Source organism: Pangasianodon hypophthalmus, chromosome 22, assembly GCF_027358585.1.
Source record: "Pangasianodon hypophthalmus isolate fPanHyp1 chromosome 22, fPanHyp1.pri, whole genome shotgun sequence".
NCBI lineage: Eukaryota > Metazoa > Chordata > Actinopteri > Siluriformes > Pangasiidae > Pangasianodon > Pangasianodon hypophthalmus.
Window position 1 is genome coordinate 8367776 of NC_069731.1, and position 26378 is coordinate 8394153.

General features: G+C 39.2%; 2 protein-coding genes across 4 annotated transcripts; one reads left to right on the forward strand and one right to left on the reverse strand.

The window, feature by feature from the left end:
- The first annotated feature begins 736 nt into the window (after positions 1 to 736).
- cdh17 (cadherin 17, LI cadherin (liver-intestine)) lies at positions 737 to 17046 on the forward strand. The gene is made up of 19 exons (XM_026924274.3): positions 737 to 836; positions 2451 to 2510; positions 2822 to 2917; positions 3226 to 3363; positions 4097 to 4235; positions 4355 to 4513; positions 4590 to 4748; positions 6654 to 6853; positions 6996 to 7127; positions 9276 to 9426; positions 9562 to 9777; positions 10487 to 10563; positions 10653 to 10844; positions 10964 to 11208; positions 11933 to 12063; positions 13034 to 13258; positions 13409 to 13519; positions 13632 to 13748; positions 16221 to 17046. Exons 2-19 carry the CDS (start codon positions 2466 to 2468, stop codon positions 16313 to 16315), a joined length of 2628 nt encoding a protein of 875 aa, XP_026780075.3. The 5' UTR covers positions 737 to 836; positions 2451 to 2465; the 3' UTR covers positions 16316 to 17046.
- Positions 17047 to 19117: 2071 nt separating this feature from the next.
- Positions 19118 to 25035, reverse strand: pdp1 (pyruvate dehydrogenase phosphatase catalytic subunit 1). 3 transcript variants are annotated; one of them, XM_026924822.3, is made up of 2 exons: positions 24934 to 25035; positions 19118 to 22595 (listed from the first exon to the last, which is right to left on the reverse strand). In XM_026924822.3, exon 2 carries the CDS (start codon positions 22559 to 22561, stop codon positions 20996 to 20998), a length of 1566 nt encoding a protein of 521 aa, XP_026780623.1. In that variant the 5' UTR covers positions 22562 to 22595; positions 24934 to 25035; the 3' UTR covers positions 19118 to 20995. The 3 variants fall into 3 exon arrangements, with proteins under 3 accessions (XP_026780623.1, XP_034153833.1, XP_026780624.1); XM_034297942.2 differs by lacking the exon at positions 24934 to 25035 and adding an exon at positions 24753 to 24777; XM_026924823.3 differs by lacking the exon at positions 24934 to 25035 and adding an exon at positions 24469 to 24731.
- Positions 25036 to 26378: the final 1343 nt, after the last annotated feature.

Sequence of the window (26378 nt, forward strand, 5' to 3'; positions counted from 1 at the left end):
TTTCTCCTGAAGAATATTGGAAAGAAATTCAATCAAATTGTTATTCGTGGGGAAAAAAATGGTTCTGTTTCTTCTCAGTTTCCAGGAACTCCTTAGTTGCCTTTGACCATATATTATTCCTGCATAAAAGACAGTCCAAAATTTGACAATATCAGTAATGTCCATCTCTGGTAGACATTACAAAAAGAGGCTTGTTATCATCAAGGGTGACAGTAATTCTGGGCCTGACTGGTTTTTTTCTTTTTTCTTTTTTCAATTGACATTATGCTGATATACTGCATATGCTGATGTAATGGCATATTTCACATCCAATCTGCTGGAGTATGGAAACAACAAATTGCATGATTGTTCAATTATTTACAGACTGCTCAATGAATTGCATTGTCTAGAAGAATGGAGAAAAGTAAGTGATGCTAAGAGAAAGGGAGACAGATCAAAGAGCAAAGTCTGTGACCTTTTAGTCTGTATTACTCAAGCTACATGTACAGCTATACTAGGATAACATCTTAAAGAAGTTTCTGAAGAAGATCTTAATAAACTTTTCAACTCTCCCATATGTGAAGATGGCAAGACCCTGAGGGATGAAAAGACCACTGGGTTCAGCATGTATGCTTTTCCTGTTTGCCAGCTTGTTTTTATCAGACGACTTGTACTGACTTATACAGACAAGGACTCCACTCCCATGAGCACTGGTCTCCACTCCCCTAAGCAGCGGAACCTTTAGATAATGATTAGGTTCAATAAAATGAGTTAAAGTTTCACTGTAGCAGGAAGTTCTACAAGCTAGTGAGCTTCATTCTGTCAGTGCTCAGCCAGAAGGGGATCTGTCCTGACAGGTATGCTTCACTCCCTTAATCCAATGTTCATTTTCTGTTTTATTTGATTTTATATGGTTTGTCTATGTGTTTGGGTTAATGATATCCAGGGTGGTGTGATAAAAGTGGCATTGTGTGTATGTGTGTGTGTGTGTGTGTGTGTGTGTAAGAGAGAGAGAGAGGCTCTCATGATGGGAGCACATGATGTGATCTTGGTTTGACTTTGTTGAGGCTTTCCTCAAAGGTTTTAGCTGGCCTTGACCTTGGATGAAGTATTTTCACTGAAATGTTAATGTTTCAGATGTAAATCTATTTGCATTATTATGGCTTGAACAAACTGAATTTTTTAAATGTTTTCAGTTTCTAGCTGTGTAATATGAGAAGTGTATAGAGGTCATTGAGTGTGAGTGAACAGGGCCTGAGAGGCAGAAAGGCTTTTTAGTCCCAACTAGGAAAATATCAGATATGCTTCATGTTTTTATGTCCCGGTTTTAATGTGTTTTAACTAATCTATTATATTTATTCTAATCTATTCACATTTTTATACCCTAAATGAGGACTGCACATTTGCTTTCAGTGTGGAAGACATTGCGAACAAAGATAATAGTTACCGTTATTTCTGGTCGTGATTTCTCTCTGATGGAATAAGTTATAGTAGTGATCATTTCAACATCATTTAATATCATCTGTAATGTTGGGTAAAATAATTTATTTTAGTGCATTTAAACTGAAGCATCATTCTTAATTTTACACGCGTAAAATAAGAGTATGCAAAGTGAAAATTACAAGTGCAAAATATATTGAAAAACAAGAACGATAACTAAAGAAGGGAGTGAGAGAATGAAAGCGTCTCAAAGTCACCTTCTCGCACTCTTGAGGCGTGTCCATGTAGTTCACTGACACACTCGACCCATTTATTACTGCTGGTCTACTACTGGTGCTAGCCAGAATTGAAAGGATTTTTTATTATTATGGTCGTGTGTGTTAATTAGTTTCTACACTAAGAAAACTAATCCATCACTTAAATACCAACAATTTTAAGGGAAATTTGAATCCAATCTATTTACTATGTAATCTATTACACCAGCAGGCAGTCATTTGAAAGTGTATACTTAGAATAAGATTAAGGTATTTGATTTAACATATCAGATCAGGCTAACAAAGCCCATTAAGGACATAGCAGCATGGTACATATTTAGTGAGTCAGTTGGTCATTGCTTGGGCTTTTGAGTAACAGACTGACCTTGTGTATGAGGTTGATAAATACTTTGGAGGTCAAGTAAAATGATAATTTCTTTGCAGTGTTCATAGAATTTGCATAAAATTTTATATTTTTTGCTTCCATAATTTCTAAAAGAAGCCAAAGACCGATGAGTTAAACCTCAATATTTAGTCCAGTAAGAACCTACTGGTATATATTTGATCGTTTCACTATGCCCTTGGTCATTTGTCATAAAAGTTATGAAATTTATGATTAGGTTCCTTTTTAAGTGCTCAGATTCTCCTAATATACACAAAAAAGTAGCTTGTGGTGTCATACAGCCACCCTATATTTGTAATTATTCTGTAATTATATTAGATATGTAGGTCTCTGTCTTGCCTTACTGAATTTGTAATGGCTTTTGCTTTTTCCAGATATTATTTCTCATTATGGCCAGCGCACAGCTGCTGCTCCTGACTCTTCTTGTCAGCTCTGTAAGTGGTGTGTGTGTGTGTGTGTTTAAGATGAACTCCTTTAAACAAAGAGTAGCCTGGTTACTAACCACTTCAGACTTTCAACACCTTGCACTCGTGTGGTCTCATTTCCTGTAAATCAGTAACTGTACTAAAGTCCACTCTCGGCTTTATTTTTAATCACTAAAGACTAATTACACCTAACTGTCAACCAAAAAACACACATGAATATACTTCCCATCGGCCTCTGTTTTATCTAAGAGATAACGTGCCATGAAAATGTAATAACTGCACGGGATTTTAAAGGGATTGAAAAAAAATGTTTTACACAGGCTTACGGAGTTGGTCTAGAGGATAAGAAAGGACCATTAGATCATAAAGTCTTGGATGTGCCAGAAGCCACACCAGTGCCATATGCTATTTTTCAGGTAAGCAAAGATCACGTGTCAGTCTTACTGATATTAGTTTTCTTCTTTTATAGTAAAGATTTTTTTCTTTCTGGTTAAGAAGTTTTAATTATCTAGACATGCATTATACATAATATTTTGGTCGTTTATGATTTCCATAATAATTCCAGCTCTCACACGAAACCCAAAAGTACTAACAATGAGTGAAATCTAATAGAATGTAGCTAAACTAATGTGTTCATGTAAACAGATCCATACTCACATTTATGCAGTGTCAGCCATTCATTAATGATGTATTCCTTTAATGTGCTAACTCGTTGTACGTCCAGTTTACATCCACAGCAGAGGGCGTGTCATCATATCGTTTGAGTGGTGAGACAGAAGGGAAGATTAACATATCTCCTGATGGTTGGCTGTACCTGGAAGAAGCACTGGAATGGAGCCCAGGAAAAAGATACAGTCTAAGTGTACGACAAATATTATCCTTTCAAATAAACACAGACAAATAGAATGAGAATTTATGTATAAAAACAGGGTTTTTATTGTATTTTGACTTGTTTGATAATAGGCCAAATACACTTTCCTCTTAGTTAATGTTTTCAGTACACTGTAGCATAGAGCGGAGTTTCTCAAGGTCTGCTCATTAATATATTCATCGTCAGCAACAGCTTTATCCTGGTCAGGGTCGCAGAGGATCCAGTGTCTATCCTGGGAACACTGAGCGTGAGCGTGAGGCAGGAATACACCCTGCATGGGATGCCGTCACAGGGCACCACACACACATACGCACACATTTAATTCAATTCGATTTTATTTGTATAGCACTTTTAACAATAGGGTAACATTGTGTAGCAGTACTAAGTGTGTTGAAAGGATGTTCAATATAAGCATCATAGTCATTATAATTACAGCAGCAGTACAAGTCTACAGTATACAGGTGAGATTATCTACTGAAGAAGTGGTGATAACACACATTCACACACTTAGGGGTCTATTTAGCAAAGGCAATCCATGTATTGGTATGTTTTTGGGTGGTGGGAGGAAACCGGAGGAAAGCCGCATGGACACGGGGTGAAAATGAGAAACTCCACACAGACAGTAACCTGAGGTCAGCTGTGAGGCAGAACCACTATCCGCTCTCTCACTGAGCTCAGAACTATCTGTCGTATTATTAACATTTATAAATGCATTTGCTTGTAGATTGAGGCACTTTCAGATGAGGATGACATCGTTGATGGACCTTACACAGTTGTTCTCCAAGTTGTGGATGTCAACAACAATGCTCCTGTCTTTAATCAGAGCCAGTATAGTGGAACGATCAGAGAGCATTCACCTGCAGGTGAGACGTACCTACTGAGATGTTTGAATTCCTGAAAACAAGCCAAAGGACCTATTGCTGAGCCTTGAGGGACTTAAAAATATCTATTATTGTAATCTCGTCTTCCTGTTTGAATGTAGGAATTCCATTTGTACATGTGGTCGCCAGTGATGCTGATGATCCGGACACACCCAATTCACAACTGACCTACAGCATTGAGAGCCAAATCCCCAACACTAATGGAGAAGCTTTCTTTAGCATCGACCCAAACACTGGGGAAATTTCCACCACAGAGGAGGGTAAGATAACCATCCAAACTTCTATTGAAAAAGGTGTGCGTGTTTGTGGGATTGTGTAACTATTTGTGTGTTCTAGGAGCTGCATCACTAAAAGCCAGAACTGGAGTGAGGTACAGTCGTGGAGAAACCAGGGGGAGTGTTGACGTTCTGAAGAGGAAGTTTGATGAATTCTGCCTTCCAAGGAACAACATACCCCTTGACGACAACCCATTTTTCACTTGTGTTCAACGTGCTGGTACGAGCATGGCGCACACACACACACACACACACACACACACACACACACACACACACATGATCCATACTACATTATACAGTGTTTACAGTGTTTTGTAAGTCTTAAATAATTTTTTTAAAACAAAGAGACCTCTGTGTGTGTGTGTGTGTGTGTGTGTGTGTGCGTGTGCGCGGGGGTAGCTGAGTTTTCATGCATGTAAGTGCTCATGTATATAGTGGCATCTCTTGGATATAGCAAGTTAAGTTACCTGCTACACCTTGGCTGCTGGATTAAAGTGAAATAATAACGTTTTAGCTAAATAATCTCAACGCATCATTTTATCATTACTTCATTGTGCAAAAATATCAAGTAAAACAACTGATTGCATTAAACCCCAGTCTGGTACTCTTTCAGTAGATATCAAAAAATCTCATGCGCCTACTTTAACAGTCAGTCATTAGACTCTCTAAGGTTGAAATTTAACGAGTTGCCTAACGGACAATTTTGCCTTTTTCCAAAATTGCGAAAGTTCCATAAATATTTTAGCTACTGTAAAAGATATGCATCAAGGCTATTGGTAATGGTTGTTGCTAGGGCTGCATCAGTACCATTTTTTACAGACTACTGAGTATGAGTACCTGTTTTTGGACTTGTCAATACTGATACTAAAATGAGTAACCTACTAAGTATTATTTAACCAGGCATGTCACAGAACATGTTATTTAGCTCTGGTTTACATAGTGGCCATGAAAAGCAAACACAGAAATTTCATGCACTACATAGCTACACTAGTTACCTTGTGTATTAGTATTAGGGTTGTAGTGGTGAACAGGTTTCATTCTACTTTCAAAAAGCACATCTGTACAGCTGTAAGTAAAGTCTCCTTGTTTTTATTGCATGTTTCATTTCTCACCTAGCCAGTGTGTGCTGCTAGCAGTGAAGATCAGGTTATCAGGTTACTTCTATTATAGCAAGATCCTTTAGTTCCTCATCTTGATAATTTCACAGAGCACAGTTTGCAGTCTGCAAAATGTATCCAGATCGCTGTCATTTTGTGTTATCTTCTCATTAATGTGACAGTCTACACCAGGCTTATGTCACGTAGTATCGCCTGGAATCGGACACTGGTACTGGAACGTTTTTTTATGAGTAGGAGGAAATGAGCATGGTATTGGATCGATACCCAATTCCAGTACTGATATCGTTGCATCGCAAGTAGTGGCTTTGCTGCCAAGGCATTTGACTGTTACTGAGGTTTTACTGCACTCTTGGTTACTGTCAGTGATTGTTTACTGATTGGTTAGTGTCTAGATTGTGCTACAAATTACAGCATGTAGAATATACATTTACATATACATTACAGAATGTTGTTCATAAGTAATTCTACAGTGTTGGTTTGCCAACACTGGTTTTCCAAAAACGGTAATTGAATTTTTAAAAAAAGATAGAGTGGGGGTATAACTGGAAAAAAAATGAGACAGGAGCAAATGTCTTGACCTGGAGTGTACTTTTAAGCATAAAATTCTGCTCATTCCAGTGATTTGGCGCAGTATCAGCCGAGATTAAGCAAGACTTCAACCTGATTAGATCCTGCAGCTTTCTGTACACATATTTGCTAGGTAGAATTTCATGCCTTTTAGTTGGCTAATGACAAAAAAGAAACAATTCTTCAGACATTCAGTACACACACGTGTGTGTATCTCAGAAGTAGTAAGGATATAGAGTGTAAAATCTCAGCTGTATGTTAATAGCATCACTCATTGCTCAAACATTGCTCATTACATATAGTCTGTAAATACACAATTAACTGGAACTTTGTTAACCATATTGCAAATAATCCATAAATTGTTTCTGTAATATTTTTGTAGTGGGGAATTCTGTATTTAGGGTTTAACTCTTGTATTTGTTCTTATGTGTGTGCAGAGAACAGGCGAATGAACGTCATACAGGATCCAGACTACACTCTAATTGTGCGAGTGGAGGATTTAGGTGGAGGAGCTCCAGGTGCGCTGAGCAGCGTCACAAGGGTCAATATTGCTGTGATTCAAAATCTGTGGATTTCACCTGGACCTATCAATATCATGGAGAATTTAGTAGCGGAATACCCCATGTTGCTTACCACGGTCAGTTCTGGTTTAAGAGTAAAAAGAAGATACGTCATAAAATGAAATGCTTACTGAAATGCAATTGGCTTACTGGTTTAGTTATGGGTCTATTCTAAATGTGATCATTTTAATGATTTCATGTGGGTGTGTGTGTTTTTAGGTGCGTGCCAATGACCCCAATGCACTGTACAGGTTGGTGCAGAAGGAGAAAGAGGTTCCATTTCCTTTCACTATCAATGAAGATGGAGAGATCTACATCATAGAGCCACTGGATAGAGAGATCAAGACCATGGTAAAGCTGCATACATATATATGATCTTGGGCTAATTTAGGGTAGATGTTTGCATACTCTTACCTCAAAGTAATGACTCCAGCAAAACATTTAACCCTAGTGTTAACTACTAGTGTATTATTCTACCGGTGAATATTTAATATACTTCTAGTGCATATATCCACTTCATATTTATAGACATAATACTTTTTGAATTTGTACTTAGAAATGTAAACAAAAAAGTATGTATTCATAAGCATAAACAAAGTTATGATAGGGAAAAATGTATTCGGACACCATGCGTTACCCACGTTAGTACTTTGTTGGAAAGCTTTTGTTGGCAGTTACAGCTTCGAGATGTCTATGGTAAGAAGTAATTAGCTTTTTGCAGCATCGTGGTTCAATTTTGGCCCACTCCCCTTGTTTTCAGTTCCCCAAGATTACGAGAGACTTGCAATTTCAAAATCCTCCATAAAATTTCAATGGGATTCTAGTCAGGAGATTGGCTAGGCCATGCAAGGCCTTCTTGAGTTATTTTGGATGTATGTTTTGGGTCATTCTCTCGTGCAAACGTCCATCTTCTCCCCAGATTCCATTTTTTTAGCCGATGAGATTAAACTCCCCGCTAATACAGTATGTCCCAGTATATCATTCCATTCATGTTTCCTTTGATGACATGTGAGCCCCATATCAGATGCTCCCACTTCTGTACTTCACTGTGGGTATGGTGTTCTTCAGTTCATGCGCACAAGCCTTCTTCAGACATGATGAGCTGAATTATTGCCAAAGCATTCTAGTTGTGTGTCATAGGACCAAAGTATATTGTTCCAAAAGAGTTCTGATTTGTCTATATGCTTTTAGCCACATCTCTGTGCTTCTTTTTTAGCAAAGGAGTGTTGCATGAGATGTAGGACTGGAGATGATTGCAGTGCTGTTCACTGTTTATTGTTCTCTGTGGAACTGTTGTCCATGCTGCTTTCAGGTCATCCTGCAACTCTTTTTGAGAGACTGCTGGCTTCTCTCTTACCTTCCTTATCATTAGTCTGAGAGAGCATGAAATCTTGCTTGGTACACCTGTCCAGGGGATGATTAGTTGTGGTTCCATGAAACTTATACTTGCATATTATCAAACTAATTGTACTGACAGGGATGTTTAAGGTCTTTGCTACGGCTCTGTAGCTTTTTCCATTCGAGTGTTGTTTAATAATGTTGTCCCTGAGAACTTTAGAAAGCACTTTCACCTTCACCATGATTGCTACTTGTTGGCTGAAATCTTCCCAATCAATGGCAATGTATTTTATAATGACACCAGGTGCAATTTGCATGAGAAATTTTTTTTTGTACCTTTAAGTACAAAGACTATAGACATTATGTAAATATGTGCTAGTGGAAGTACATTAAATAGAAAAACATATTGTGAACTTAGATTCAATTGTAGTAACATTAAGAACATGTTTAAAGTGTGAAGTAGAAGTATATTTTTCCATTTTTTCATATAAAAGGTTATGCACATGTTTGCAGTCAACTGTATACCTATTTTGCATGTTCGTGTTCACACGTGTATAAAATTAATGCTGTTTGTTAATTAAATCCTGAAAAGGTTTGCTGCATGTGTATGCAACGTGAAGCTGTCAGAAGATGTTTCTATGTTCTAGCAGGGGTATTCAGCTAAAATTTGTGAAGGTCCACAGTAGTTTTATGCTTAATTATTAGTGATTAAATATAACAAATCAGTTCAAAGTGGTTTTGTTTTGTTCTCATTACCACATTACTAGTACTTCACATTATCACTTTTGAATAGTGCCATAGACTCGAAACAGATCTGTTTTGAACTTGAAGTGGAGAATAAATGCCAACCTCTTTCTCCAGCCATCTTTAAACATTCAGATTGTCAAATGGAAATCGCAGTGATTCATTCTTTAAAAAAAAAACCCTATAGTCTTTGAATTACTGTGCTGGATCTACTGAAACACTTTGCTGGGCCCTCATCTGGACCACGTTCTGCCAGCTGATGATCGTGGTCATATAGTATACGTTTTTCAGAAATTAAGACTAATATCTTTTCTGGCTGTGTACTAAGCAGTAGTTGCAATAATTTCACTCTTGTCAGGACAGAATTGCTGCTGTAAAAGCTCTCTCATGTCGCTGTGTTTTTGTGTGTTTCATTAGTACATCCTGGTAGTCTTGGCTGAGGATGAGGAAGGCGTCGAGCTGGAATCTCCTATGGAGATCCAAGTTGAGGTGGGAGATGTAAATGATAATGCTCCTAAGTGTGTCAGCGACAAAAGTGTGTTTGAGGTGCAGGAGAATGAGAAAGTTGGTAAGATACCTTATCATACACATGTAGAAACTACAATAAATATCAACAGCACTGGTTCTTTATAAGAAAAATGACTCATTCATTCTTATTTTTTAAAAATTTTCTCCTAATCAGTGTTTGTTGTTGGTTATTTAGATAGCCACGTCGGAGATTTGTTGGTTCATGATGCCGACAAGGAGAACACACCAAACTCGCTGCTGACCTACAAGCTTTTGAGCCAGAGTCCCACCAATCCATCTGACAGAATGTTCAACATTGACCAAGCGAGTGGAAGGATCCAAGTGGCCAAAAATAACTTCCGTAGGAAGGATGTGCCACAATATAACCTTAAAGTTTCAGTTACAGATGGAGGTGAGGTTATAGTACTTTGCCAGTGGTGGTCTATAGGTTATTGAAAGAAAGCTGTCATAGATGCACATTTCCATCAAGTATTATGTCTATGGTTAAAGAACCAAGCTTCCGAAGGCATGGGCAGATCTCCAACATAAACAAATGACACGTAAAACCCTAGTGACACGGCCTCACCCTTCAACAAGGTTTCACTTACCTCTGTGTGTATCAAAGGTCAAGTGTATAGCTGACTGTGCAGTCTGGTAAAGGTGTAGCGGATTACAAAAGTGAAAAATATCTATTTTTTTCAATTGTCACTTGGAAGTATAAAGTGTAAAAAGTAGAGATGGCACAATACCACTTTTTCTTTTCCAGTACTGATACTGATACTGAAACTTCAACCTTTAACTTCACAACACTTAATTTTAAATATTGTAAATATAATAAATCTGATAAAGTATAAATATAATAAAATTAATCCTAACAAAAGAAAAAAAAGTCAGGTTTCTTTATACATAAATATTTTTCAGTTCCAAAAAATAAATATTATTTCCAAATCCATTTACACTCTTTGATATTTGTTACAGGATCTGATATCGGATATGTTTTCTGACATATCCGATCCACCATTATTTTGCTGTTATTGGCTCGATACCGATACTGGGTATTGGATCGATGCCATCACTAGCAAAAAATCAATTCTTTACTAACTACTCTTGTTTCTATCTAGTTCACAGCACAGAGTGTGATGTTGTCATCAACATCATCGACCTCAATAACGAGGTCCCCATCTTTGAGAAGAATGATGTAAGCAGCGTTACTTCCTTGATTGTGTTTTATTTTAGTTTATGCATAGTGTCTGCTCTTACTGGTTGTGCTTTTTGACCCTGGTGCAGTATGGGACATACAGTGTTCCAGAATTAGCTGAAGTCGGGGACACTCTGCTCACTGTCAAGGCTACGGATGCTGATGATCCAGGGACAGGCAGCTCTAAGGTGGAATACCACATCACTGCAGGTGATCCGGACAATGTATTCGCCATAGAAGTTGATGATGCCACTGGAGAGGGCAGAGTCTACATAGCACGGGTAGGAAGACTAGGAACATGGCTCAGCTAAACTCAAGGATGTGCATGACTCTTTTATCCTCACCAGTCTCTGCTCTAATTATTTGTCCTTTGTTTTTTTTCTCCATTTTTTTTTTGTAGCCATTGGATTATGAAGTTCAGTCTGCCTATAAGCTTCGCATTGATGCCCGTAATCCTGAGCCGCTGATCGAGGGGGTGGACTACGACAATCAGTCCACCACAGTCGTTGTCATTGAGCTGGTTGATGTGGATGAGCCTCCAGTGTTCACTGTAGATACTGTGAATGTCAACATCCCGGAAAATATCACCGTAGGAACCACCATCTTGACAGCCAATGCTAAAGACCCAGAGGGACATAAGATCATGTAATAATCCCATTCAGTTAAACTTTGTGTATAACAAAATAGTTTTTTTGGCCAGCTCAACTGGTGCTCAACATTCAACATGCATAATATGCAGTTAGTGCACCTATGACATACTGTAACTACAAGAAGAATAATATTAAGTATGAATATAATTAAGTGCCAACAAGTTAAGTGCAGTAGATCTAGCGCTATAGACACTGGCATTAGAATACAGGTTAGTGCAGCAGTGGTATAAGAAGAATCATGTTGTACAGTTTTATAATAAGGGAATAAGTGTAGTGAGATTCTGACTGTCCATAGACTGCATGGTGGCAGCTGGTATAACTGAGCCAGCAGGGCTAAGTCTTCTCTCACCTTCAGGGAAAAAAATACCTTTTGGGATACACTTTGGGTTGTCTTATTTGCAGTTAATAAGAAAAATATACGTAACACATCAACTGTAATTCAGAAGGCGCATGTGAAATCCAACATAAACCAGGCGGATTATTTAGTTGATCACTGATTTTTCAAAATGCCTTTAGAAGAGAAACCAGAATTAAATAGATTAAGCAAAGATTGTCCAGTAAAAGTAAAAATTACATGAAAGGACATGTAACAGAACTATAAATTTTGTGTGGTTTGAATGAAAGCGATGCCAAACAGCAAGCACAGCTTTTCTGTTTATCGTGCCGAAGAGACACAGTACAGTTATGGACTAGAAATGTTTGTCGGCTTTGTGTGTTAGGTTTAAGCTGGAGGGAGATGAGCATGGCTGGCTGGACCTGAATACTGAATCTGGGGAGTTGAAGACTAAAGCAGAGATGGACAGAGAAGTGCTGGATAAACTCACTGTCCGAATCATCGCATACGAGTCAGGTGGGAACGAGGCCACAGTATATTGTTAAACCCTACATAAGTACCTCTGAAAGGTCATTGTCTTTATACCGGGCGTGTCCGATGTCATCTGCAATGGGCTAGTATGGCTGCAAGTTTTGCTTCCAGCCAAATTGGAATCGTTCCCTATTCTGCCTATTGAATCAGCTGATCTTGGTTTTCAGTAGACTCGTTGGTGTGGTTCCTGGTTGATTGGAATGAAAAGCTGCAGCCGCACCAGCCTTTTGTGGATGAGATTTAACACCACTGCTTTATACTAAAGCTTGCTGTGACCATAAACCCAAAATGCTAAAGCGGCTACCAGTGAATGTCTTCACAGGCATGATAACCAGCGCAAGACTTTCTAGCTATAAAATCCACAAAAGTTAATAGACTATCTAATGAGTTAAAATATAGCTGAATTCGAACACTTATTTACAGAGCTAAAAATAAAAAACCTTCATATTACAGTTGCTTTTATTTTTCAGTTTCTCACTTTTCCTATTTGATCAACTCCAGCACATTTAACCATTTATCTATTTCCTGCTATCTTGATGCAATATTTCCTAATTCTACATGATAAAGAAAGGGGCGTGGCCAAACCTATCCGGGTGTCAGATTGGTCCATGATGTTGGCCCTGAGACTAGAGCGATTGAAAGTGTGAGTCGTTGTCATTGACTTTGTCTAGCAAGATGCTACTAAGAAGCACTGGTATATGAAAGCTTCCAGATTAATCCATGCCCCATCAAGGTCAACATCATGTAAAGACGACACCTCAAACATTTTAAGACTTGACTACAACCTAATTCAGAATGCCTTGACAAATTATTGTTAATCTGTTGACTCAACTTGGACAAACGTGACAGATATTCAGATATTTGATTTCATCAAATATAATAAAATACACTGTAATCTGGTAGGTTGCATGAACGAATGATCAATATGAATGTTCCTGTGTTTGTGGCCTATCAGAGGGTCAGATGCAGGAAACTGAGAGGGAAGTGTCCATCCAGGTGATGGATGTAAATGATAACTACCCTAAGCTACAGAAGACGCAGGGATTCATGTGTGTGAAGAAGCCAGAGCCCTTGGTGTTGACTGCCGTGGACGGAGATGCTGAGCCATTTGGAGAACCCTTTACCTTCACACTGCAGCTGGGCCGCAAATCTCCTAACTGGGAGATCACACCAGTAAACGGTAGACAGACTATTACATTAGCTGATGATGAAAGTTCAAGATAAAGTATTACAAATGCAGATATTAACACAATATATAGGAAGAAGCCCTGTCATTTTGTTCAACCTGGACCTACCAGAAAGAGGAAAGCTGTTGCTTTGTGTTGTGTAGGAACCGCGGCTAAGCTCGTGCTGAAGAAGAAGCCCACCACTGACCAGACCTTCAGCATCCCTGTCAACATCGTGGACAATGCTGGCGTAGGTGTAACACAGAAGTTCGAAGGTAAGGAATTCTTTTTATAGATTTCTCTTTCTCTGACAGTTACCAGCTATCTACATGTAACATATAATATACTGTAAGAGTGCTGTTTTTTTTCCCTGCTCTTTTTTAACAGTTCGAGTATGTAACTGTACTGAGCTGGGTTACTGTTACGTGGAGCCAGGGACTCATGCCTGGAAGTTTAGCGTGTCCACTACAGCGGCCATTCTTGGAGGAGTATTGGGATTTATTGGTAAGATACAACATATATACATAAAGTAGCGATTTAATTTGACTATTTTTGTATGTATACGTGTAGTGGCCTCTGGAAACCCTTCACATGACCAATTTTGTCATTTTCTCTATGTATTGTTGTGAAAACTGCAGGTTTTCTTGGGCTGAAATATTTCAATTTTGCACGTCTTTCAGCGACGGTTAAAGTTCTAGCATTTTAAAGTCTCCCAAAAGTTAAAAGGGAGAAAATTGCATTTAAAGATTTCATTCCTATTCCACTGAACGACGCCTCGACTACCTCTACTACATTATAATCTAATCTATGTAACCTAAAACATTACTGCCAAATTATACGTTCACAATGGGAAATGAGTTCTCACTGATTATCTGCATCATCCACATTAGTTTCTTCTCATCACCTCAGGTATAAAGTTCACTTGCAGCGTTTTAACACAAGCCTCATCGTCATCTCTTCACTCCACTCATCTCTATTCATGCTAACGTTGGTGGGGAAATAATCAGTGATTAATGCAGTCAGTTCTGTTCTGTTGGATCAATTTTTGTCTTTTTATTAGGCAATTTAAACATTTTAAAAATTAAAAACAATTCAAACGCTATCATCTGCACAGAGTGTGTACGCACTCTTCTCTGTTTATATGATGATATGATGAAGCAGATGAATCATTTGCACAGCCAGTAGTAACTGAATTGATTAGACTTATGGCATGTAACTATCCGAAGACTTGTGAGAAAATTGTGAGAAAAGCACACTTAGCTAGCAAGGTTTTAGACATTCTTAGGCAGACAGACTGCATTTACCGCTGTCTAAACTTGCCCCTTAAACAAGATTGCAGGCAGATGCCAAGGCAAGCATAGAAAGAAACCTAAATAAAAATATTTCCACATTTTGGTAAAATGTATATATATTATCAATTTTGGTCAAAACCAGATGTTTTCCTGAATTCAGGTACAGCGACGTCCAGTGGGTTTTTGCAGACCTCCACACATATTGGTTTATTATTGATCATATAATACCAGTCCTTTTTGAATATAGTACAATTGACAAGTACTGTTGTTCTGTTTTTTTGGCCTCAGTAGATAAAACCTATTAAGATTCACCAATTAAGGAGTCTATCAGGGACAAATATCTAAACTTCAGTAAAAAGGGTTTAGGAATTTCAAATCTGAAAGAACTTTTCCCAGTATAAATGTACAATCCCCTGAAATGAAATCGTTTATTCTACACTTTTACCTTAATCTTTATTTAATCTAATGTGCTAGAGTGCTGGCTTATAGATGGCTTTGTATATACTTAATGTACTATATGTGTGTGTGCTGTGTGTACTGGCAAAGCTTTGTATATAAACTTTAGAAGGGTTAATCTTACCATGCATATCTTTAGAAAGCTTAAAGGAAAGCTCTACCCTGAGACACAAAATATTTAATATTTAATAATTATACACTACTACTACTACTAATAATAATAATAATAATATGAGATTGTGGTGTTAATTTGTTGGTTAGTGCTATATTTTCGTTCCTGTGAGAAGTTGTTTGCTGCCCTGACGTCACAGGGGGGACAGTCACAATGGCATTTAATAGGAGACAAAAATTTCAACGAAAGCAAACAAAAGAGATCACAATCAGGTTTGAGGCAACTCAGGTCTCCTGAGTGACACAACAGAAAAACATTTGCCTTAACATCGAGAGATCATGAGTTCGAACCCATAGCCAGGGAGTAAAACTGTGCTCTCTGAGCAGGAGGGATGGCATTCTCTCTCTCTCCCCGTCAATCAGAGCGACACTAGTGTCTGTGAAATCATGTATGTGGAAGAGGATAGATAGCGCTTTTCTCCATGTGTGCTAGCTGTCCTGTGACACAGCATGAGCAGAAGTTTGAAAAAAGAGGTCATGACTGGCTTCACATGTCACATAGCATCTTCACACTGGCTTCACATGTCACATAGCATCTTCACACTGGCTTCACATGTCACATAGCATCTTCACACTGGCTTCACATGTCACATAGCATCTTCACACTGGCTTCACACTGGCTTCACATGTCACATAGCATCTTCACACTGGCTTCACATGTCACATAGCATGTGCTAGCCTTCACCCTCGCTGGTTGATAGCTGTTGTATAACCAAACTGGTGAGAAAATGGGGGAAAAAAGTGAAATCCAGCATAGAAGTCGTGGAGACAGCAAGCGGTGAAGTCAGTGTCTCAGAAGGCAATGCAGCTGCACACTGTCAGCAGGTAGTCCAGCGGCATTGTGAGTAGTGTAGGAGACTGTTCACCAAAGTGTAAATCGACCAACATGTCTACGTTTGAAACAAAGCAGTCTAAGAATTTCATTACAAAATGAATCTTGGATGCTATTGAAGATCACACACTAATTATAAAGATTGACATGCAAGTCATTCATGGTGCATTTTTCCTTTAACCTTCTACATGTCAGAAATGAATGAATATTTCTATTGCGTTGCAGTTTTGTTCCTGGTAATTGTAATATGCCGCATCAAGAAGAAAGATAAGAAGAAGGACACAGCGACGGCTGATGGGGAAGCCAACTCCATGCTCTAGACGCCATGCTCAGTTACACACATACACACACCGGATTGGTCAGTTCACATGCAATGTTGATACCGCAGGCCTTTTTGAACTCAGGCAGGTAATTTAAAGTAAACAGACTGTTGAACTGTGTAATACTGTGACATACTTTAGGAAGGGAATTGGGCTCAGATAGCATCCAGGTGACTCTCCCATGCAGTGTATTAGGCTCTCTCAAACATCTCAACCAAATTACACCTTGATTAATACTAAATGTTTAGCTAGCTCTTAGAATAAATGCTTTAAAACAGAAATACAAATTACCAAGGGTTTGATGTCATACTCCATCTGCTCTCCATCATATAATCTCTCCATCTGTAATTCCTCACCTGTATGGCCAGTGTTGTTTGCTGCTGATGATTTTTTTTTTCCTGAGTGTATATGTGTGTATGTGTGTGTATGTGTGTGTTTGTGTGTGGGGGGTCAGGGAAGGTTTGTGCTACATTGATCTGTGCTCTATTAGGATGTACTTGATTATAGTATTATAAAGATAATACACTAGATGCTGTAATACTGTGTAGATTAATATATTTATTCTCATGAACATAATCAGTCAAAATGTAAAAATTTTATTACCCTTACCCTCTCGACCCAAACCTGGTTGAAGTCAGAATTAAGAATGGAAAGCCAAGCTATACTGTACTACATTAACTATAAGTAGGGCATTTGGTTTTGTCTTAATAAACATCTCCTTGGATAGAGAAGATATTAACTGTATCATTATTTATATACAGGTATCACAAATAACAGTGTATCATCAAATATACAAAACATGAGTGTTAAATACATCTGCTGATCAGTGCTTTTGATTTCAGTTGTGGATGTGGATGCATATGGAGAACAGAGATGTGCTGAATATTTTGAAATAATGAAATCTTCCTACCTACATTGTCCATGGCTAGAGCATGTGTTGAAAAAGCAGCTCAACTGCAGTTTTTATTTGACATTTATGAACTTTTATATTCTTCTGAGACCCACCTATCCATTTGTGTCCTCTGTAGTGGACATCTAGATTTTTCGTCTCTCCTTTTACATATTTTACACTATTACACTGTTAATTCCTGCTGTACACTAAGGAGGACATCCTGGGCTTTCCCATTATACCTCATTTTTCAGTGTGGGGGCGTGACAATTTCCTCTTCCTGTCTTCACCACATGGCTTCTGTCACAACAAGCACATTTTACGCAAATGGAAAAAGTACGTAAGTAAGGAAGAAAAAGGAAATATTGTTTAGTTAGTTATTTTTGCTATATTATTATTATATACAGTATATTAACATGTCAAGAATTGTGTAGTGACGTCTGGGACCAGTTTAATTGTCTGTGAATTAAAATAGTAGCCCATTAATAAATGTCTACCGTAGTGGACACCAAGATCTTAATACATTTTATTTTCCTCACTGCTGTAGGAGACAGAGCAGAAACAGAACCGATTTTTTGTTATTTTGAAATTAGAATATTGATATTATTATTGATATACACGATCATGTATGTTTCACTTAGTTACAAGGTTAATATTCATATCCTTATTTAAATATAATTGAAAATAAAAAAAAAAAACATAAAAAGGACCTAAAAGGTTAATTTTCATACAGAACTCAGAGCCCTTTTTTTAAATCTAGTCCTGTTTCATATTATTTTCTGCCATTTTATATGTAAAATATAATGGCTCCAAGCACAATTATATACTGAAACTTGTATAAACCTTTATACAGGGAACCTGTACACATTTATTGGGCCTGCAAAGGAGAGAGTAGGGGGAAATATTATTAGTAGAAGTAGTAGGGATTAGTATTATGTTATGGAAAAATACCACTCTGCCAGGTTACAATATACAATAAATACCTTTGTCTACAATTAGCTGTTACAATTGATGCGTCATACTAATGCATACACTAATGCAATTATCTAATCAGCCAATCATATGGCAGCAACACAATGCATAAAATCATGCAGATACAGGTCAAGAGCTTGAGGTAATGTTCACATCGATCATCAGAATAGGTAAAAAAATGTGATCTCAGTAAGATCCATGGCATGTTTTATCGTGCCAGACAGGCTGGTTTAAGTATTTCAGAAATGATCTGGGATTTTCACACATAACAGTCTCTAAAGTTTATACAGAATGGTGAGGAAAACAAACAACATCCAGTGAGCAGCAGTTCTGTAGGTGGAAACGCCTTGATAAAAGAAACCAGACTGGTCTTTACAACCGCGGTGAGCATAAAAGCATCTCAGAACACATAACATGTCACGAATCTGAGGCTATAATGTGTACAGGCTTCCTAAAACTGGACAGTTCAAGAAAAAAAAAAAAAAACATATCCCTGTTTTTTTAGCCCTTAAGCTCTCTAATTTTTGGTGAGCCAGTACAAAAAGGAAGGCAAAGTGTTTCTGGTTATTTGGAAATAATTGAAATTAATCAGCGAATTCAATATTTTATATTTCATTATCCCAGTACTTAATTTGATACTCGAATTAGAATCACACTAAATAAGTAGAAAATAGGATTTTGACTCTATATGTAATGATAAGCTGAATACAGACTGACCTACTTGCATTTTAACAGATTGGAGCAAACAGGAGTGATTAGACACTAGATTTTACTACACTGCTCCTTTAGTATGGCTTAATTAATCCTTACTGATTACAATGTCCTTCCTCTAGCCATCTACTTCAGCTTCTACTAAAATCTACTGTTTTATACAAAAAAAAAAGAAAAGAAAAAAAAAGAACCCTCATTGCAATCACAACACATTAAATATCAGCACACAGTTCAAAGATTTATTAGTTGTATTTAATGTTTTATTAAAATATTTAAATACAAAATACCAGAGTTCCCATATTCATACACAAATATGTATAAGTTATACATATAAATATACCTGTTACAGATGTGGATATTTAATGTATCGAATGCAAGAGATAAGGTACGAGACATGCAATTTTGAAGATAACCATGTCAAGTTAAATATGTACATATCTTATACTTTTAATATATCAAACGTCAGAGAGAGGAGGGACGCGTGCATTAATTTGAAGGACAAAAGTATCTCTTTAGCCTTGTTTCCTGCTCCTTTCAGTGAATTTTGACCAGGAAGGCCATGATAGCTTTCATCATTTTAATAACCGTACATTTTCACAGGTATCCCATCTCCCTTGTGCCACTATAAGCTAATACAATTCATAAAGTTGGCCACGTGTTAGAAAAAGTTGTTAAACAAGATGATTAGTAGTTTCATTCGCATTTAAATGTCGTTTACGTGCAGGTGTCGCTAAAAGCTGTTAAAATTTGTATTTACTGCAGAAGAGTGAGGCTGATGCTATCAGCTGGAAATCAAAGCTACATTCGTTTTGACCTTCTACAGACAAGCAGAAGTGTAACACTTACTGGACTGATGGGCGTTTGTTGTCTTCAGTCACAATGCACACCATAAGCGTCAGAGAAATTACAATCAGCCTGCGTGCATTTAAACTCTCACGACACAAGTCTCACTTGAAGAGTGTGGACTAAGCAGGTTCAGTCTATAAAACAATGTATTTCGTTACATAATTGACCACAGTGGCATAGACGCAAAGACAGAGTCATGCGTAAATACACAAACCAATTCACTTTCGTGTCCTCGTTAACATCAGTAACTATCTGCACCCAATATCCCTCAGTGACACAGGCCATGAAATGATGAATTCTACTCAACACTACAACCAGGACCAGATATGAATGCTTTGCTCCTGCTTGTAATAATCATGGGTATCAATAAAATACTGCATTTTTGGTCACTGATTTGGAAAACAATATGGATTCAGTTGCTTATTATTAAGCTACTGCACAAACGACCTGCACCATGTCCAGTATCTCAAAGACATCTTTATGATTAAGATCATGATGATCACAATCAGGCTTTTACTACTGATAGTCTGATTAAACTGATCAAACACACAATTAGTCTTTATCCCTCTTAATGCAAGGATGCACTGAAAATTGAATTGTGTGTCTTCTGTCTTTAGTCTACAGGAAAAAGTTGCTTTTTTGAAGATGTACTCAGACAACAGTGGTGCAAAAAAAAAAAAAAAAAAAAAATTCGAATTTGTGAACAATGAATGAACAATCTTTTCCTTAATTAATTAATCATTTTCAGCTGAGAATTTGGGATTCTTTAAAATATGAGTTTTGCTACAGGATTCTAAATATTTTTCACAGCAATGTGTTATTACCTGAAAAGTTAACACTTACTTTGAACATTTCCGGTAGTAGGCAATACTGAAATGTCAACACTTTCCTTAGTTTTTGGCTTTAGTGCTCAAGTTAATGGGATGCAGCATGAATGATACAAACTAAGGCAATTTCTTTTAAACAAGCATATACACTGCAAACCAACAACAAAGCATCCTCAGACATCTCCAAGTTAAACCCAAATTTCTCTTTCACTCCTCATATTTTCCTTCACTGTACTGAGGAACTCAGACAACTGCAGACAGAATTGTGATTATGGTGCATAAATATGATAATACAGCATGATATGTTAACACCCCCCAACACACACACACACACACACACACACACACCACCCCCGCCACTACCATCTTGCTCATCATCTATTCATGAGTGTTTACAAAAGCAGTGTAACAGAAACAAAGAAATAAAGAGTACATTCAGTTCTGCTGAGCTCCTATGACGTGTGGGTTAAATTGCACTATAATGATGGTGATATCATCTCTGTACATGCGTGCTAGCTCCTCTGGCAAGCTGAGCATCTTGGAAAGCCTCTCGTGATCCACCATGCCAAATTCATTATTGCCTACAGCGTGGCGGATCAGGTGCGTGGCTGCGTTCTGGTCTTGAAACGTGGAGGAGACACGTGCCTTCCTCTCCTGCAGAAGACCCTGCATTTGGCCCAGGGTGACCCTGTAGCCGCCCACACTGATGGGTTGCTGCTGGCGCACTCCAGTCAGGTGCTCGCCCACGATACGCACGACCTCCTGCCGGTGCAGCGTCTCCCACAATCCATCCGAACCAAGCACCAAGAAGCGGTCTTGTGGCCGAAGCCGGTGATACGTCACCTCAGGCTCAGCTGTCAGGTACGGTGGTGTGTAGTAGTTGGGCGGCACAAACTTGGCGTGCTCGTTCTCGTGAAGTTGGTCTGGGCCGGACTCCAGCACGCGCCGCTGCAGTTCCACACTCCACTTGAACTTGACATCACCGAATGCACGAAACGGCATGAGGAGACCTAGCAGCCTGTCCTGCCTCACCACTGTCTTGGCCTCAGAGTGAGGGTGCTCAGAACGTACGCGTTGAACCTCGGCCTCATTCTGTGCATTGTGGTCATTGGAGAGGGTCAGTGCCGAGAACGAGCCATCGGGCTCCTGCACACCCAGAACAGCACGGCCATCACCCGCATTTGCCACGTGCAAGTCAGCACCGTCTATGTGTGCCACGCATGCCGTGGCACCTGAGAAGGCCACACTTAACACCCAGTAGTGCAGGAAGGAATTGGCATCCCCCACCTGTGCCTCCAAAGAGATGTCATTGTCTAGGCGTTTGAAGGCGTTCACCAACACTTCAGAAATGACAGGGTGTTCTCCAGGTGTGCTCAGGTCCAGCAGTTCCTGCCAGTACGTGCGCAAGCTGTTGAAATAGAGGCGTGACGCCTCGCGGCTGAAGTAGTCATTTGGGTGCTTGTGCCACTGCAGGATGGGCTGAAGTGGCCGGCCGCTCTCCACGGCGTTCTCCAGCTCGGCAAGTGTTTCGTGCGGCAGCATGGCCACGGCTATGTAGTAGAAGAGCCTCTCGCTCAATGCCTGGGCACAGGCACAGCCTGCATGCCCATCAAAGACACCATAGAGCATGCCACGTGTCTGCAAGCACGTCGCTGCACTGCGCCGGTCCTCGATAGGTGCATTGGCTGGGAGTTGATTACTATCGAACCCCATGACCGAGCTGAGGTTTTTGCCATCAAACTCAGGCACTTTGAAGCTGTATTCATTGGCTTTCAGGATGCTGTTCACCTGAGGTGGTGTGAGGTAGTACGTGAGCCGTGCAGCGGATGTCCTGTAGCTCCGCAACAGGGGCTGAATTGGATCTGAAGCTGCATTTGGTTGGTAGACACTGGTGCATGGATGATGGAGTTGGAAGCAGGTTTGGCACAAAACGGATGGCAAACAAGTACGACCAAACCCCCTGCTATGGATTACCCGAAACAGCTGGGAGGTTGCCGCCATGAGAATGCAGCCTTATAAACTTTTATCAATGGACCTGCAGTGAGAAAGAGATATGAGAGTTTAAAAAAAAGAATCATCATCATTTTAGCAGCCTGCGGCACTCAAGATAGCTCTGCAGAAATATCAGCAGAGCCAAAAGCATACTGCAGTAAGAAAACCTAACACCTAAAGTCTGATAATGTTGTCAGCTCTACGAATCCTAATTTTCACTTAACTTTCCCAGTGTCATCCAGAGGTTAAATCTTCTTCCCTGACAGACCCAGCACCATGCTCATTCATCTGTTTTAACACTTTGGAGACATCCTCTTTTACAACTCCTCACTTTATCAGCTTAAAAAAAAAAATGCTTGAAAGCAACAGATCTGGACTTGCCTCAAACCAATGTGATCATAGGTGAATGATTTTATTTTCATTTCTGCTAATTAAACATGCATTTTTAAAACATCATTTAAAACATTTTCAAGCAGAGAATGCAATGCAAAGCAATGCAAGCAGCACTTCTGCATCTGAAGCTCCTTACATTAAATTTTGATCTACTTTTGTTAGAGCTTTGGCCTGGATGTGTTTTAGAGTCATGGCATCTTAATTTGGGCTACATATGGGCACTTTTGCTGTTAACTTATTACATGAGGAATCCAGAACAGATTATTTTCCTACAACAGGACATCCCAAAGTGTTTTATTCCTCTTATACCGATTTGCCAAAAATCTTTCATTTAAATTTTTAATTCATGAACGGTTGTGGAACATCCACAAGCCATTCGTTGTTCCCTCACCAGCCTCTCTTCTTTCTCTCTCAAGGTTAATTAGACAAAAAAAACCAAAAACACAGTTCTCTGTCCTGCACACAGTGCAAAGTCCTCTGTCCTCTGTGGCGGAAAACTTACTGACAGTTACAAAGCGCCGACACCTGAGACTCGCTCCATAAATTTTACCTAAACATCTTCTTACAGAAAGCTTCTCCATGCTTCTTATGCTTTTTTAAATTGTAAATAACAATAGCACACAGTTTTTAAAATCTATTTATTATTAGTCTTGGATTATGCAGATCGTCCACCATACAAATCCCTCTGAATGAACTGTTGCTACACAAACAACTACAACCAGAGCATTAATATAAACCTCTCATTTGTATTACAGCCTGAACTATTGTCAGCGCTGATGTTATAGAAAATTAATCAACCATCTGATTCAATAATTGACCAATCCTTTTCAATAATTCAACAACAGTGTAATTTGTGATCGTCAATAACGTCGCCTGACTGTAGGAATCGAAATTCTGTCAAAACTTTGCTTAGTCTTCTTTCTGAACTCTCAAGGTTGGCAAGTTTGCCTTTAAGGTCATGTTACCCAGCTAGCAGCTATTCAGATATTTTTAGTCTCACTCCCCCAGACCCCTGACATCCTGATCTTGGATGGACTCGTCTATAATTACTGCTGCACACATGCAGCTTTACATAAGAAGCATAATGTTTCCTTGATTGATGGCCTGTCTGATAACTGCAGCATGGGCTTCTCTTGCAGGCATGACACAAAGTTTTTAAAATACAGGTCTGAAAAGGAACCAATGGGAAGAAGTTGAGCAAAAACATGATACGGCGGCTGAGAAACTGCTTAGAACATGTAGATGGAATGCTGAAAATAATAAACACCAAATGAAGTATATGTAGTTTTACTCTCACTGGTGGAGGAAGTTTCAGACACACATGCATAGTCCATGCATAGTTAGCTATCCTTAATTAAGAAGGTGTGTTCTGCAAGAACAAAACAAAAACACTAACAAGTGCCAGTATAGAAAATCTCATTTGAGCTGAACTAGCTAGCTAATAAGTCAGATGGGTAGAAAATGAAAAGTTGGATGAGGGGAGAAATGAGTGTTTTGAGCTAGAAAGCGTCCTAAGCACTAACCTAAACCCTGGAGTATTACAGCTAGTCAGCATCAAGCATCACCAGCTAGCCATGTCCTGCTGCAAACCTGTGCCACACACACACACACACACACACACACACACACACACACTGGCCAAGAAGAATCCCAAATGCGATATTATTTTACATTTACACTTAGAATTACATTTAGTATCACCCTGAATACACAGCTTTTTCTCAAACACCTTTCCCAGATAATGTGCTAGGAAGCTAGTAGGCTATATGGCGGCTGTCAGCTACCACACACTCCGCGTTAAACTCACCCAGATCTGAAGGAGCTCACTGGCTCAAATTAATAAAACCAAAGTTTACAGCACACTCCAGCTTTACTACGTACACACTCACCGACGTCTATACAGTCTTTACCTACCTACAGTCTTTACCTCGCTAGTTTTTTTGGCGTTCTGTAGCAGAGAAACATTAGAAATTGAAACAGCGACCCACCTGAAGCCCGCCAGCTCGTATTTCTCTCAGCACTGGCTACTAGATCGAGTGGAGACCGGGGTCTCCGCAGACCGGAAGTGGGCGGGTCTCAGCGAGGGCGTTCTGCATGTTCCGATATAATTGGCTGGAATCTACGTCAATTATTCGCCATAGTGACACTCACGGGTGATGTGGGGTTGCCAACTGAGTGTGACCGCATTTTCTCCCCGAACAGAAACCGTGTTTTTAGTGCTGTATTAAAATATTTGAACTTAATTTTTTTAATATTACAATGTATTTTGCAGTCGTTCTGGTAGTTTCTGAAAGCAGCTAAATTTAAAATAAGTGTGTATAAAATTGTGAGTTTTTGTTTCCTGGTAAAACATTGTATATATATGACGCAGACATGGCAACCCTGGACACCGGAGCAGCCAGTGTGGTGTATCCTTGTAAGAAAGAATGTTTAATGGCTGTTTCACAATAGTTATGTGTTTAGTACAGGAAATGGACGACAGGCTATGAAGATTTTCTGATTTTGGGTCGGTGTGACGCTGTGGAAAGCTGACGCGTCATCCTCACGTGCAGACGTAAACAGTGGGTGTGTTGAGGTTGAGCTCGAGCGCAGCTGCGCCTTGTCTCCACTGCAGGCTGTGTATAGTCAAGACAGTCAAGCCACACTTTTTTTTTTTTTTTTCCATTTTTCTTTTACTCCACGTTGTATGCTGCCACTAGCTGCATGCATCAGCCATTACACATATTCCTGTAAGAATTAATACACCCTAAACTAAAAATATGCGAAATAATAGAAATAAGTGGAATATTAAAATAATAAACAGAAATTTTTACATATTGTGATTAGGGAGCTTAGTGGATAGCACTGTTGCCTCGCACCTCCTGGGATGGGGGTTCGATTCCCACCACCGCCCTGTGTGTGTGGCGTTTGCATGTTCTCCCTGTGCTTCGGGGGTTTCCTCTGGGTACTCCGGTTTTCTCCCCCAAAGACGTGCGTTGCAGGCTGACTGGCATTTCCAGATTATCCGGAGTGTGTGCATGCTATTGTGCCTTGTGATGGATTGGCACCCTGTCCAGGGTGTCCCCTGCCTTTTGCCCTGTGTCCTCTGGGATAGGCTCCAGGCTCATCGTGACCCAGGGTAGGATTAGCAGTACAGAAAATGGATGGATGGATGGATGGATATTGTGATTATAAAATATGTGCTGTAAGTGCACCAGTGGCAGCAGGTGATCCATACCTTTTAAATTCCAATGAGGAATACGAATGACCTCTTTTGAAATACTAATGATTTTTTAAATCTTTCTATTTGACAGATATACTGTAAGCCCTTATAGGTTGATGTGCAGTAGGCACTCGGCATATAGGTTCCACAAAAGAAGTCATGTGGCTCAAAGTTATTCATAACAAATACTATATCACTCTGACTTTGTGGCTTTTCTGAACTTCTCAGCAT